General features: G+C 29.5%; 1 protein-coding gene across 3 annotated transcripts in view; it reads right to left on the bottom strand.

Moving 5' to 3' along the window:
* The window catches only part of SI (sucrase-isomaltase), a 136,350-nt gene that overhangs the window by 45,967 nt on the left and 75,592 nt on the right, over window positions 1-14,791 (bottom strand). For all 3 annotated transcript variants that reach the window (XM_066347495.1, XM_066347498.1, XM_066347497.1), the window contains exons 24-33: window positions 14,342-14,512; window positions 11,625-11,780; window positions 10,551-10,754; window positions 8,198-8,352; window positions 6,319-6,487; window positions 4,748-4,844; window positions 4,535-4,647; window positions 4,317-4,442; window positions 2,747-2,875; window positions 1,891-2,001 (exon numbers count right to left, since the gene is read on the bottom strand). In XM_066347495.1, the coding sequence (XP_066203592.1) occupies window positions 1,891-2,001; window positions 2,747-2,875; window positions 4,317-4,442; window positions 4,535-4,647; window positions 4,748-4,844; window positions 6,319-6,487; window positions 8,198-8,352; window positions 10,551-10,754; window positions 11,625-11,780; window positions 14,342-14,512 (1,431 nt within the window). The remainder of the gene's footprint in view (window positions 1-1,890; window positions 2,002-2,746; window positions 2,876-4,316; window positions 4,443-4,534; window positions 4,648-4,747; window positions 4,845-6,318; window positions 6,488-8,197; window positions 8,353-10,550; window positions 10,755-11,624; window positions 11,781-14,341; window positions 14,513-14,791) is intronic.

The following is a 14,791-nucleotide window of genomic DNA, read 5'->3' as shown; positions in this document are numbered from 1 at the left end:
CGATCCCTGGTCAGGGCACATACAGGAATGGATTGATGTTCCTGTCTCTCTCTCTCACTTCCTCTCTTGCTAAAATTAAAAAATAAAAATAATTTAAAAACAATTCATTTAGCCAAAGGTCTGGTCAAGAAATTATAAGAAAACTATATATTAACTTTAATTTAATGTAGTATATTAAGACTGTTTCTATAATTATTTCAGGATTAAAATATAAAAACCATAAATATATATTCATTTGAAAGAAATTGAAGATCTCAGTGGATGATGCCTTGCTGAGGCAAGTATCTTCTTGTTTTCGCAGGTAGTAATATCCTTTTCTCTTCTTCTCTCCTCTTAAACAACCACTCCGATCCCTGATCCCTTTACCAATGTTTTTCTCCACCTCAAACAAAAACATATAAAATCTGGCCCAAATTCAATCAAACTGAAATCTGGAAATTTACTTCTATGTTTTAGAAATTAGGAATTCTCATATAAAAAATGTAACTAATTCCCCAAAGACCAGTTACCTACAAAATATTTATTTTTGACAGTGAGTACTATGGGAAAGGTTCCAAGGTTAGAAATCTAAAAAAATGTATAGGAAAATAGGAAAAAAAAATTCCTTTATATGGTCGATATGTCATACTCTATACTTACATGTTTCTTTTATTATTTAATTTATTTTATTGTGTTTACACAGATTCTAGTGTTGCCCCGATTGCATCCTCCCACCCCCGTATTTCCCTCAACATCTCCCTTGGCTCCCTTCCCAACAGCTTTCAATGTGAACTGAGGAATGGAATTATACATGTTTCTTAAAATAAGTTTTTCCACTAAGTTTATCATGATTTTTTTTTGTTTTATTTCTAAAAATTATTTTAGACTTAAAAAATGCTGCAAAAAATATATCTAGACTTTTTTCTATTCCTTTCACCTTGCTTCCCTAATGTTAACATACAGTATTTATAATTCCTGTATAATTATCAAAACCAAAAAGTTAATATTAATACAATACTATAAACTAATCTATGGGCCATTTTGAATTTACCATTTTTATCACTGATGACCTATTTCTGATCCAATAACCAATACAAATCCCACAGTGCATTAAATTATTTTTATGTCATTCAATACAGACTAGTGATTTTTTTTCTCTTTTATATATAAACCAAATCAGAATATTTTCCAAAATGTGTTAATGAAGTAACACAGTGAATTATATACCATACCCAAGTCAAGAATATAAGTATAGCCCTTTTTTTATGATAGAGAGACAAAGAGAGGGACAGACAAAAAGAGAGAGATGAAAAATATCAATTCTTTGTAGTGGCAAGTTAGTTGCTCATTGATTGCTTTCTTGTATGTTCCTTGACCGGGGGCTACAGCAGACTGAGTGACCTCTTGCTCAAGCCAGCGACCTTGGGCTCAAGCTGGTGAGCTGTGCTCAAACCAGATGAGCCAGCATTCAAGCCGGAGACCTCCAAGTTTCAAACCTGGGTCCTCTGCGTCCCAGTCCAACGCTCTATCCACTGCTCCACATCAGTCTAAGTGTAACTCTTAAAAACATTTTTTATTTTGTTAATAGGTTTTTAAGAGGAGCACATCCATTTAAATGATTCTTTCAATATAGAATAATGAATCACCATGTTATCAATGGTAGTTTTACAATAAAACACGAGGTACCAACAAATACAACAAAAGACAAGTTAAAGATGAAACAAATAGTATTTAGACATACAACTTATATCAATTCTTTTTCTGTCACTAATTATTATTTTTATTACTTATTAAATCATTACATCCCTTATATATCTTTCTCTTAATATATTTTAACAGTTTTTTAATTCAATAAAAACTTTGAATGAAATAACATTTTATACATATCTCATTTTAAGGTCAAGTCAGTACCTTTGCCCAACAAATGTCATTAGTATTAGGCCATTTGACAAAAACATCTTTCTCCTGTCCTCTGTCAAATGCAGGATAAGGCTTCGTTTCATTTCCTGAAATTGCTGGATCCTAAAATGAAATGAAACACAAACCAGGTTACTATGGAATAAAACTATAGCCTATGGGGTAGTTATGAAACACTGTAATTTTCCATTACTACATTGTCAGTACATTGTGCTCTCGGACACATGGACTGAGAAATGGACTGATGGCACAAATTTTACTGGTCTAGCTACATTTTCTTCTAAATTTTTTAGAATAAAAAAAATTTAGAACATTGAAAATATACTAGCTTTGGTTTCAAGCAAGAATACAACAGTTTGTTTTTTCTTTTGCTTTTATATTTCTAGTGTGATTTCTGGTTGTGTAGCTTGCTTCTTATGAGATATTGATAAAACATTCTACTCACTAAATCAGTAAGTTGAGGGTAAATTTTTAAACATGGGAAATATAAGCAATAGTTCTAGAGAATGATTTGGGAATTGTATAGAAATAGAATATACATCATCACTTTGAGATAGCTTCTATAAATGAGGTCACTTTATAGCATGGGTAATTACTGAAAACCAGCGTGTTTTTTACTCTAGCTTTAGTCTTAGATCTTTAAATATATATACATTGTAAAAGTACCCTGGTGACAGCCCATGTAAATAAAACAAAGTAGTAATGCAAGAAAGTTTTAGATTTAAGAGTAGAACCCAAAGTTATATATTTTAATTTTGAAACACTCCCTTGTATTTCTCAATCTGGGAGAGAAATCTTAATAAAACCAAGACAATAATACTCAAATAAAATGTAAAATATAAATACTGACCAGAATAATAATGTATCTCATTCCTTCATTTCTTATTTTGTCAACAAACTGAGGAAGGTCCTGGAATCTTTCCCCAATTGTGAAGTCTAGTTGCCTTTCCATGTAATCAATATCTGTGTATTGAACATCCTAAAATATATGAGAATTATGATAGTGGGGTAAGAATCACAGGAGTGAGTATATCACATTTTATCATAATACTTATGAGAGTATTAGTATTATGAAAGTTTCAATGCCTCTTTACTTGATCCTGAAGAGAATTAATAAAAAGTAGTGTATGAAGATTCAAGATATTCTAAGAATAAGTTTGTAAAAATATTGTTTTGTTTATAGTTCATTTAATAATTTAGTTAAAAATTATTTAAAATCAGTATCTCATTATGTATTTCTCAGAAAAAAGACACAAGAGTATAAGACTTATGAGGCTCTAAACACATGTTGCTCTATTTCTGGAAACTTAAAGCAAATATAGAATAATTTCAAATAATTCTAATACTGTCAGAGGGAAAAAGAAGTATTAGTAAATTCATTAATTATTATAATATTTTTCACCTTTTATCATCAAGGTCACTTTTGAAATAGCAGTCCAAGCAAAAGTAAGTGAAACATTGTTTACTAATAGTTATTTACAAATATATTTAAACTAATTAATGTTTGAGTGTTATCATAAGAAATTTAAGCCTAAATAACAAATTTGTGAATCATTTTCTGTTAATTCAAATTAGCTCAATATTTTTTCTAGGTGTTATAAAATATATGGATAATATAATGGTCTTCAATTTTTATCAAAAATTGGAAAGGTTCTCTTTTCCACTTGCATATTTCTATATCATCCACTATATAGTTCATACCCCCATAATATTATATTCAGGACTATATGTTGAATTCTACATATATACCAATATCTTATAAGTAGTTCCTTCTCATTCTTCTTAGAATGAGTTCTTATACACCCAACCACCCTCAATTTCCATGCTTATGTGTTATTGGGTGGCTCCCTGGGATTCCTTAATTTCAACAAAAAATAAAAATCACAAGAACTGATTATTTCTGGATACTTAGGAATATTTATTTTCCCAAAACATTAAGGGAAGATGATATTCTGTCAGCCCTTTCTTTTGGTATTCTAGTATTACAAGTATCATCCATTCCAAGGGAAAAAATCACTCTGTTTCACCCGCAATTTCTTCCTTGTAATTTGTCACATTAGTTGATGCAATAATTCTGTGGACACTTAAGCCCATATTCAAAATATGGGGAATGTGTCTGACTATGCAATCCAAAGTTTATGTGAGAAATGCAAGTTCACATTGACTTGTTAGTACAACTCCAGGGCATGGAATTAGAGAGAAATTTTTAAAAATAATAATATTATTATTATTTGTCCTTTATTAATCTAATAAGTCACTTAAAATTTTTCATATCTGATCCATTAGGTATTAATAAAAACAAAGCCTTGATTATTGCCAAATACTTAAAATAATTTAAAAGTATATGTGTTTAAGTATATATTTTATTCTGATTTTATAGATGACATATTTAATACTGTCTTAAAAGTTTATATACATACATAGGGGATCTGAGCAGCCACCATATCATCATACACTTGCTGAACTTCTGAAGTATTTCTGTACCCATAACGACATAACTGGAATCCCAAAGCCCAGTAAGGAGGCATGACAGGTCGGCCAATAACCTTTGAAAACAAAAATTATTAGTGAACTCAGAGAATTACTTGTATTATGAAGAGAACTTTATGTTTTTTCCAAAAAACAAATTCAATCGTACTTCATGGTATTGCTGTGTCGCAAATTCTGGAGTTGGGCCCAAAAACATATAAAAGTCTAAGATTCCTCCAATTATGCGGTAAGTTAGAGCAGGAGTTGGCTGAAATGTAACATCTGGAAATTCAAAATATAATTACATATTTTTCTAAGTATAACATATTTTTTATTAAAAAGTCACATAAAATAATGAGAAATTAAAAAAGAATTGTTTTACCCATTGCATTGCTGGTAAGTAAGAGAACTCCATGAGCATTGTCCTCATCTTCCAGGGCCATGTAATAGGGATGAAAGCCATAGGAATTAAGTTTATACTAAAATAAAAAATTAAATATAACATATATTCAGAAAATATTACCACATGAATGTTATTAATATAATATTTAAATTCATCATAAAATCGAGCCTAAGAATATAATTTTCTTTCCTTGCACACATAAATTGAATTTAATGCATTTCTCTTAGAAATTAAAATTTTTTCATTATTAGAACTGTTATGGCTTTAGAGTATGTATATAAATGTACAAATATGTAACACCCACAAATGTTGCCTCATAACTGATGAAAAAACCATTGTTATTAAAGTAATTGGGTTTCTTTCTACAGATTATATCTGTTAATTTATTTTATAAATTTGTACTTGTTTTTGTAATTTAATTTCCTAAAAATGATTCAAGTGATTAAAGTATTAAACATCTTAAGTGATTAATATTATAAATATCTAAATTTACACATTTTATATTTAAAATAATGTATGTAATAGTTTGTATTTATAAAGCATTTATTTTTTAGCTAGATTTTTTTTTTTTAGAATATGAAAAACCTATACTCTGGTTCATGAAATGACCTGCCAAAATTTGTAAGATGACCCCCAAAGAACTTGACATCTTTGGCCCACATGGAATCCCAGGAATTGATTTGCATAGGAAAGAAAAACTTTATATATTGAGAATAAAAGTTACATAGTCCTAATAATTTCAATGTTAATGCTGAAAGTTTTTAAAGAAGTAAATTTTGGTAAAATATATTTTTAACTTGGTATAAATAAAAAGCTATCTTAATAACATAAGTTTGTACTATCGTGATTCAAAAAACAAAACAAAACTGAGCTCTTAATAAAATATGGTTGCAATAGTATATACATTTTATAATTTCACGTTTGATATATCCTTTAAGTATGCATTACATGTAACAAATGGAAATAAGTTAGTATATTTATAAAAATGTATTTTTAATATTTATCTAGAATAATTATACTTAATTTTAGTTTTGTAGCACATTAAATATATATAAAGTATACTTAATTAATAAGTTAAAACATTGAAGAAAGTGACATGAGCTTATAAAAACATGTCTAATGATATAACTAGCATTACAGCCTAATAAAAATGCACAACTGCAGCTAGGTGTCATAATGAAAAAAAATTGCATCAAATCATTATAGAAGAATTAAAAAACAATTACAGAAAAACCTAGTCAGTTATTTTTTAAAAAGTTAGAGTAAACATGGGTTTGGTAGGCAATACTGACTCTGAAATGCTCTTTCAGTGCAGGTGAGAGAGTCAGGAATTGGGTCACTGCCTCACTTCCCACTGTACTCAGTATCATCCATTCAACCCTCTACTTTTGTCAGTAAAATGAATGGTGACTTTCTGTTTATTTTTCAAAAAATCACTCCAGCCCCTTTCTTCATTGTTTCAATACTGAAGTGCAAGTTTACATAGAAGTGACTGGTATCCTAATCAAGGTCTTAGCTGTGTCATGAGATAGCTAAAAATTGGTACTTACACCTGGGGGTTGGTCTCTTGTGAACATTCCCCAGGTGTGCCAGTTTAGATCATGCTTAAAAGCTTTGTGTTCCACTTCCCCAAAACCATATACATAGTGTGATGGCAGACGAGTAGATATTTGAATGAACTGGTCATTAAAAGCAAATCCAGGTAACTGAGAATCCCAACTAAAAGCAAAACAAAACAAAACAAAAAAACATTTCTATTTCTGTAAACATTTACAAAATACTGTCACAAATAACAATAAAGATTTTTACTTGTGTGAGCTGAAAATTAATAATATTTTCTCTATCTAACTTATTGTAATAAGATACCAAATAGAAAGAGATAATTATTCCAATATAATTATGAATAGAGTGAATCATAAGATTAATATGGCTATATATGTTTATCTTTAGATTATATTGCTTTTAAAAATAAAATTAATATGAAGTTATAAATAATATATAATCTGGAAGTAATATTGATAGTCATCCATCTTCCTGTTCCCAGGAAGTGTTATAATCGCAGTAAGTGTGTTTTTTTTTTAAATAGAGAATACAAATCAATATTAAAATAAATTATAAGGCATAATAGATATTTTAATTTAAAGTCATTCCTATTAATATTCACAAAATTTTTCTTTTTTGAATTTATAAAAATAAATATTTACTAAAGATTCCAGAATAAATATGTTGCAAAGAATATATTGTTTTTCGAATCATTTGCAAGAACAAGATGGAGGAGGAAAACTAGAGTTGGCAATATAAGAAAACATAAGTATTACAAAGAATTTGGGTCATATTTATATTTTTATAATATTTTGAAAAAAGTATTTACTAAAGAATAATGATTCTTAAATAACAGTACATATACCTTTGCACCAAGAATTTTTTACAAAGTGACTTGGCTAGTTATCCTCTGTAACAAAAATATCCTAATATACTTTTCTTCATTATTTATATCCATTCTGATAATACCTGAAAACATCTGAACAACATCTTCTAAAGGATATCATAGCAATTTTAAATTACATAAAATTATCTTTTAATGTATTATAGTTTATAAAGAATTTCACAAAAATAAAGATAACTTTTTCCTTAAATTTATTTATTGTGACATAAAAATATCTAGATGCATGTATCTTAACTTCCTTTAATCATTGCCTGGCAGAAATAGTATTCGATCAGATTCCAGGGCCAATAAACTCTGATTTCAACAGTTCTAATAAAGTAATTACATAACATATTTCCAATTACTTATTTTGTGAACAGTTATCATGCTTTCAAGAGAAGTCTCAGTTTGGTTTCTCAACTTGATTAGAAGAATAAATTTTGCCTGACCAGGCGGTGGCGCAGTGGATAGAGCATCGGGCTGGGATGTGAAGGACCCAGGTTCGAGACCCCAAGCTCGTCAGCTTGAGCGTGGGCTCATCTGGTTTGAACAAGGCTCACCAGCTTGAGTCCGAGGTCGCTGACTCAAGCAAGGGGTCACTGGGTCTGCTGTAGCACCCTGGTCAGGGCACATATGAGAGATCAATCAATGAGCAACTAAGAAGTCGCAATGAAGAATTGATTTTTCTTGTCTGTCTATCCCTATCTGTCCCTCTCTCTGTCTCTGCCACAAAAAAGAGTATATCTTATATTTAATATAAACTCAATCCCATCTAAAGTTTAAGTAAAATATTATACAATTCTTAACAATAGTCTTATGATGTGCTAATTGTTTAAGTTAAAACGTTAAAATAGGTCAAGTTATATATGACAACATCAACTACATATAAATAGTGTAATGATACTCTAGCTAGCACAATGAAGGGTGTGAAAATAATTATCTTACTTTTTCCTTCCTGGGCTAAAATCAAAATATGGTTCATATAAAATGATTCACCCACTTACATAACTCTTCCTGTACTTCTCCGGCGAACTTGGATGCCAAAAGGGTTTTCTTTAATTTCAACATCATAAAGTCTATTTTCATAAGTACTTGTTGGTGTACTTGGAATGTTTAATGGTACTGGAACTTCATATCTTTTATTTTGTGGATCATAAATCTATGGTAAAAACATAATAAAAATTGAAATGGTTTGCTCTAGTTTGGTGAAATATTGTACATATTAAATAACAATTCAAACAAGAATATTTAGAATTCTTGTTTATATAATATTTAATTCTGTATCCATGGTACATATACATACATATATATATATACATATATATATATACATACATACAAAGGTAATGAGATAAGATTACCTATAGCAGTTTACGTTTTAAAATATTTTATGATTCACTTTTTTATATGAGAAACCTTTAAAATCAACTTTTGAGCTAAATGGTTTCTTATATGGAGATACAAAATTATTTACCACTTCCCTCTAGACACAGCTGTTTCAATATTTTTGTCATATGTATGGTCCTACATATTAATGTTAACTTCTGTTTATTCATTTCTTTATTTCTCACTGCATTTCTTAGAAGTGAAATATTAGGTCCAAGTATACTAACATTTGTAGAGTCTTTGATATGTACTTATAAACTTTTTTTTAGAATTAGTGTACTAATAAAGATTCTCACCAAAATATGTGCTCTAATACTGTTTTATTTTAATGAAGAGAAATTGTTCTGTAACTCTTGATGATTAAGATCAACCGTTTCCAATATGATTATTCAATAATTTTCCCATTCTTTGAATTAATCTTTTGTCCTTTTTATTTTAATAAGTGTATTTTAGCCCTGGACCATTAGTTTGGTAGATTAGAGCAATGCACAGGAACACAGAGGTTACCGGTTCCATCTGTGGTCAGGACACATTCAGGAACAAATTGATGTTTCTGTCTGTCTGTCTGTCTGTCTCTCTCCCCCTTTCTATCTTGATAAATCAGTAAATAAAAAACTTTTTAAAATCAGTTCATTTTAGCATTTTTATTTCCAATTATTTCTTCTGCTATTTGTTTGTTTTTAAAATCTTAATATTTTTCTTGTTTGTATGTGTTGAAAGAGCTCGCCTTTTATTATAGAGGTGTCAGATATTTATCAATTTTTTGTTTGTCTTCTAATTGTTTATACTATTTAATGTTGAAATGTGTAATTTTTACATTTAAAATAAATATATTTTTATTTATGCGATTTATCTCTTTTATCAGTTTGAAAGACCTTCACTAGCCAGCTACAAAAAAAATATGCAGCTAGTTTGGGGTGCTTAAATTTGATTTCATTATATATTATATTAAATTATGTATATTTATTTATATATACATGTATATCATTTAATGTTATATATGCATACATATTTTTATACTATTTCTTTTATGAGAACTGCTAGGCAATTCAAACTACAATTGTAGTGTTTTAGCCATATATAGTTAATCTATTTTTAGATAATTCTTAACTATTGTTTTATATGGTTTATTTTTTTAGATAAATATAAAGGTTATTTCATTTAGTCTCAAAAAATAGTCCACTGAGATGTCTATACATATAATTTAAAAACAGTAAAAGCTCTAAAATAAGTTAACTTTCAAAACATTTTGTCTTATTTAAGATATCTTATTACTTATTTAATATTCATCAACACTTTTAAATAGTTAATTCTTTATAAGCAATCAACTCCTATAATTATTAAATTTTTTTATTGTTTATTTGATTGTTCTTCTCATTTGATTTCACTATGGGATTTGCCACTATTTCAGCTTCTAGATGATGAAAGATATTATTCAAATAGTGAGTGAATGATATTATACAGTAAAACATTTTATGTCCAGTCTTTTGTTGAAGCTATTATTTATAATAATTTTTAATAGAATATGGTGGAGATCTTAAGAAAAAACATTAGTGAGTGTAATAACTATTGAATAAAATTATGTCTCATATACCTTGATATTATTATGCAAAAATAATGAAAATAATAAACATCCTATTTTATTTCTTGTTTTGTTTATTTTAATGCATTACCAACACTGTGAATTCTAAGTTATTTATTTAACAATTTAAATATTTGTGTATTTTAACAAATTTATCCATTTAACAATAATTTTTTTTTAGAATTTCTACTATATGTTTTATTCACAAAGTCAGGAAAAAGAAGAAATTTCATTTATTGTGCTCTTAGCTATGAGCTTTTTGGGAAAAAATGTCATCAATCCAACTAGTAATTCTTAATATTACATTAAAAACTCAAATATCTACTGTATTCAAAATTTCCCATCTTGAGAGATGACTTGTGCATTGATATTATGTATATTAAACATACCTTAAACTGCAGCATGTCATTTTTGTGGTATTTCACCTCCACACGAAGAGTTAAGATGGGTTGAGAAGGTTGTTTTATTCGAACATTTGGAGTATTCAGCTGGAGGTCAGCTGTTATACCCATTGATGAATACTCAGTTGACTTGACTAAATAAGAATTGTCATTTCTAGGAAAGTAACACTCAGGTGCTTTGGATCCTAGAATCTAAAAATGGAGCATATGTTTATTGACAGAAATTATAAACATTGTAATGTCTATTTTCAACTCAGAAAATAAAATAATTGTGTAGTCTTTGCAAAAGTTAAGTAAATTACTCATAACTTTTTATCCCATCCATGTGTTTATTCTTCAAATTGACCACATTGCTTTTTGTAGGTAAAATGGCTCTACAACAACCCCATGATGGACATGTACTTAAAATGCTTTTCTTCCACTTATAAAGAAACTATATCATTCCTTATTTCATGACTGGTTCTTATTAACAAGCCCACTACACTAAATAAATGTTCCTGCTGAGAAAACCAAACGATGTACCAAAAGCATAGAATTTGAAACATAGACATAACAAGAGGGGACTGACTATTCCTATATTCTTTTCTGTAAAAACTTCTGCTATCGATAGCTATCATCGTCCTGTTGAAAGTATGACCAAAATTATTGCACATAAATTATCATGTAGTGAAATAGACATAGCCCCCCCATCAATTTTAAATGGTTTAGTAACTTGAGACAATACTTGTGAAAGACTGTCCTCTACTAGCATAATATCTTGCTTAGTTAAGTTAGTCAGGTATAGCCTACAAATACACTACTATTTTATTAAATTAAGTTATATTATCCAAAGTCTCTAAAAGCAATTTACACTTCCATTTAATCTGGCATTTACTAAGCTAGGGCTGGAGAATCAATTAAAATGAAGATAATTTTTTAATTAGAAGTCCTAATTTCAAATTCCAAATGCTTATATAGATATATTTATTTTATATGCTATAAAATTAAAATTAGAATATGTAAACATTATAGTGAAATGCTTATGAAAATCAGACCATGAATCGTAATTAAAATTCTTATTACCGGTTGCCATAAACAGCCTCGTTCTTCACAGCTTTTCTTGGTTGCAGATTCTGCATCTGGATAACAGTTAAATCTTTCATTTTCTGAAAAAACTTGATTCCACTGAATGGTAAAGTTTTTGCCAAGGTTACACTTGAGATTGTAAATTAGGAGACTCTTTGAAGACAAAGAAACATTAAAGAATATTTCTGACCATTGGACAATTTAAAATACTTAACTGTTTTTTATAAAATGCAACAATCACAGCAATTCTTCATAAGTTATAAAATTTTTAATATGATACTTAACTAATAAAATTGAAAGGAGAAAATATCTCATTCCACTGGAATGACTAGAACCTCAAAACAGGAAATCTATGAGATCTGTAGTAAAGCATTACCTTTAAATCTGGGCATGAGTTGAATTCTCAATTCTGTTATTTAATGTTCATGTATCTTAGGGTAAATTGTCTATCCTCAACGTCTTCTCCCTTCAAATTGGCATCTCTACCCCTACTAAAAGGGATTGCTATACAGAATGACTATGTAAAATTTAAAGCACCCGCCCTGGCTGGTTGGCTCAGCGGTAGAGCGTCGGCCTGGCGTGCGGGGGACCTGGGTTTGATTCCCGGCCAGGGCACATAGGAGAAGCGCCCATTTGCTTCTCCACCCCACCCCCTCCTTCCTCTCTGTCTCTCTCTTCCCCTCCCGCAGCCAAGGCTCCATTGGAGCAAAGATGGCCCGGGCACTGGGGATGGCTCCTTGGCCTCTGCCCCAGGCACTAGAGTGGCTCTGGTCGCAGCAGAGCGATGCCCCGGAGGGGCAGAGCATCACCCCCTGGTGGGCAGAGCGTTGACCCTGGTGGACATGCCAGGTGGATCCCGGTCGGGCGCATGCGGGAGTCTGTCTGACTGTCTCTCCCCGTTTCCAGCTTCAGAAAAATACAAAAAAAAAAAAAAAAAAAAAATTAAAACACCCAGCATAATGCCAAAGACATACTAGGAATGAAATAAATGTTAGATCCCTCAAGGAAGGAAAAGGGAAGAAAAAGTTGATCACTTGGGTTGTTAGGGAGGTTCACAGTGTCAGAGGAAGAAAACACTTATATTTTTAAATCTGTCTCTAATTGTAACCATTGTTTAAAATGTTTCAGAAATAAGTTATATGGTTGATAATATAGCATTAACAAAAAAAAGGAATAGTTGTATATACATGTGTATATGTATATAAATTTGAAATATATATTCTAATATATAATTATTTACATTAGAATATTACAGTTATGCTTGTTATTGGTTATATAACTTGAAAATAATTTGAGCAATGTTTATCCCAGAGTTTCATCTGCATAGCTTAGATATTTTTTGTGTGTGTGGTTTTTTAAAATTTATTCATTTCAGAGAGAGAGAGAGAGAGAGAAAGAAAGAATGTGGGGGAGGAAGCATCAACTCCCATATGTGCTTTGACCAGGCAAGCTTGGGGGTTTCAAACTGGTGACCTCAGCGTTCCAGGTCGATGCTTTATCCACTGCATCACCACAGGTCAGGTCTGTATAGCTTAGTTTCTTATATCAAATTATTTTCATAACTCTACATTCAGGAATGAAAATTCATATAAAAATCAATCTAAGTGTAGCAGAAAGAGCAAATTATTAAAAAGTTATATCTATTATTGTCTGTTTGAACCTTTACATAAACATAAAAATAGACACTGATATAAACTGAGATCACAAAAACCAAATAAAATTATTTTTGCATTATGTGCTCTGTATACATATGGTTAGAGCCATAAAGTTCTCATAAAATCTTTATTATTTTTATATTGATTAATTTCTGTAGTCCTAGTACTATAAAAATTATAGTATATTTACTAAATAAAGAATAAATAACTTATACATATTCTTATAAAAATTTCTAAATGAAAAAATCTTGGCCAGAAATCTTAGGAGTTAGACTAAAAATACTCTAAATAATTCTATTTCAATAATAATTTAGAATTTTTATGCTTATAATACTGATAATTTAGTAATATATAAATGATAAAAAATTAAAAACCAGTAAACATCACTTTTGTGTTTTAAATTATTATGTTTAACATTTTAAGTACATGAATTTATTACCTGAAGCAAAATTCTGATTTAAATATTATATTTTAAAAGTGAGGAGACTAAGATAATGTAAGATTTATTTAATATGTTTAAATGAAGAGACCACAGCCCTGGAATTCAAGCCCCATTTGCAACTCCTTTATTCTCTTTCATATACCTTTTCAAAGAAACAAAATTATAAGACAGGTCTTGTAGTAGAAAGGGAGGTGTAAACAAAACTTTGAAGAAAAATGTACATGGTATATTGAAGATAATGAAAGTTCATAAAAGAAGGAGCGGGTAGAATAACTAAAGATATGGCCTAAATCAATATCTTAAAGAGTCTTAAATGAGAAGCTAACTTATTTAGAATGTTGTAAGTTAGAGTTCAGAATAGGATAATGGTATAAGAAAACACTAGGAAGGTATATACAAGTGCTATCAAGATAAAATTAAATAGAAGTAGTAAGGAGCATCCTTAATATTGATATCTGAATATAAATTGGAATGACAAAATGGAATACTGGCAACACAAAAAGAGGAAAAAGAAAGAGAAGTTTTATCATGAAGAAAAATAACCACAAAATCAAGAACTGGATGGTTATATAACATTAAATGTGAGAGTATAAAATATTTAAAATGATTAAATTTACCTTGACGGAAGCATTATAAGTAAAATTGTTGTGAGTTTGCACTGGTTGATTATTTTCCATCACTCTAACTTCTGTAACAGTGTCTGTGAGCCCAAAGATTTTAATAGTCTCAAATGCTAAAGCAGTTCCTTCTTGGTATGATGAATGTGTGCATATGATATCTAATTGGTTCTGAAAAAAATATACAATGTTATATATTAAATAGAAGATCTTTGGACACCAAAATGAAAGAAAAATGCAGCTTTAAAATAGGAAAAGAGCAAACCATTTATCCTTTTATTCCCACCAGCTCTTCACATCCATGTAACATTTATAAATTAGCAACTCTTTTCAATTTTTTGTACACATGCCATAACATTTATTATCAAAAATTACCTAAAATACTCTTAATGTAATTCATATATATCTTTTCTTATTCTAGCCTTAATATTGATAAAGAATAACTTGGCT

This window comes from Saccopteryx leptura, chromosome 8, assembly GCF_036850995.1.
Source record: "Saccopteryx leptura isolate mSacLep1 chromosome 8, mSacLep1_pri_phased_curated, whole genome shotgun sequence".
Classification (NCBI taxonomy): Eukaryota; Metazoa; Chordata; class Mammalia; order Chiroptera; family Emballonuridae; genus Saccopteryx; species Saccopteryx leptura.
This window is presented reverse-complemented; position numbering and strand designations above follow the sequence as displayed.